This window comes from Eurypyga helias, unplaced genomic scaffold (assembly GCF_000690775.1).
Source record: "Eurypyga helias isolate BGI_N326 unplaced genomic scaffold, ASM69077v1 scaffold22850, whole genome shotgun sequence".
In the NCBI taxonomy this organism is placed as follows: Eukaryota; Metazoa; Chordata; class Aves; order Eurypygiformes; family Eurypygidae; genus Eurypyga; species Eurypyga helias.
In genome coordinates this window covers 4,033-4,877 of record NW_010226626.1, presented here as the reverse complement: position 1 = coordinate 4,877, position 845 = coordinate 4,033, and the positions used below count along the sequence as shown (strand labels likewise).

The 845-nt window shown below is 49.2% G+C and overlaps 1 protein-coding gene across 1 annotated transcript in view; it reads left to right on the top strand.

Moving 5' to 3' along the window:
- The window catches only part of LOC104511298 (serine/threonine-protein kinase 32A-like), a gene marked incomplete at both ends in the record, with an annotated part of 11,997 nt that overhangs the window by 7,691 nt on the left and 3,461 nt on the right, over positions 1-845 (top strand). The window contains one exon of the mRNA XM_010153862.1: positions 709-798. Within this exon, the coding sequence (XP_010152164.1) occupies positions 709-798 (90 nt within the window). The remainder of the gene's footprint in view (positions 1-708; positions 799-845) is intronic.

Here is an 845-nt window from a genome sequence, read left to right as displayed (position 1 = left end):
TTTCTTCCCAAGCCTGCAGCAGTCGGCTCTTCCCGCTCCTCGGTGGCACCCTGAGGCACCTGCAGAAAAGGGGGTTGATCCCCAACTGCTCTCATCACGAAAAGGAGGTTGTGAACCTGGTATAAACCAGCTTTTCCCCTCCTCGCCTGCCAGCCACTGGAAGTGTGGAGCAGGCTGTGGTGTGAGCCTTGGAAAAGCGGAGATGGGCCCCAGGATCAAAATGAATGAGGATGGACGGGATGTTCTCATCAAAACGGCTTTCGTTGGAAGAGTCCGTTTGGTGGTATCATTTTACGCTGGCACAAAGCCTAGCACAGAATTCGTGAGATGATAAGAAATCGAGATATAAAGTAGATAATGGTATCAAACACTTCTGGCTGAAAAATGTCGAGGAATTCTTTTTTTAATATAGTGTATTTTGTTCTGTGAGAAAGTTCTGTTCTCTTTCCCCAAACTTAGAAAGACTCAAAACAATCATTATTACAGGACTTCTTGGAGAAGTCCATTATTTTTGCTCCCCGGAGGGTAAATAAAGGGATACTTGATGCAACAAGAGACGTCTGGAAGCAACCTCAGGCTGAAATCTTTGCTATCGCTTCTCCCACCAGAAATCCTTTCTCCTGGGAACTCCTCTATTTCAAGTTTCTGATCCAGAGGTGTTTCTAGGGTGCAGTGAAATGCAGTTACACGCTGACCTCTGTCTTTCAGGACACGTGCACATCACGGATTTCAACATTGCCACGATGCTGACCAAGGAGCTCCAGGTCACCACCATCGCTGGCACAAAGCCGTACATGGGTAAGGGTCTGTGGCGCCGCGGGGGCTGCGGGGGCCGGGGGGGTGGC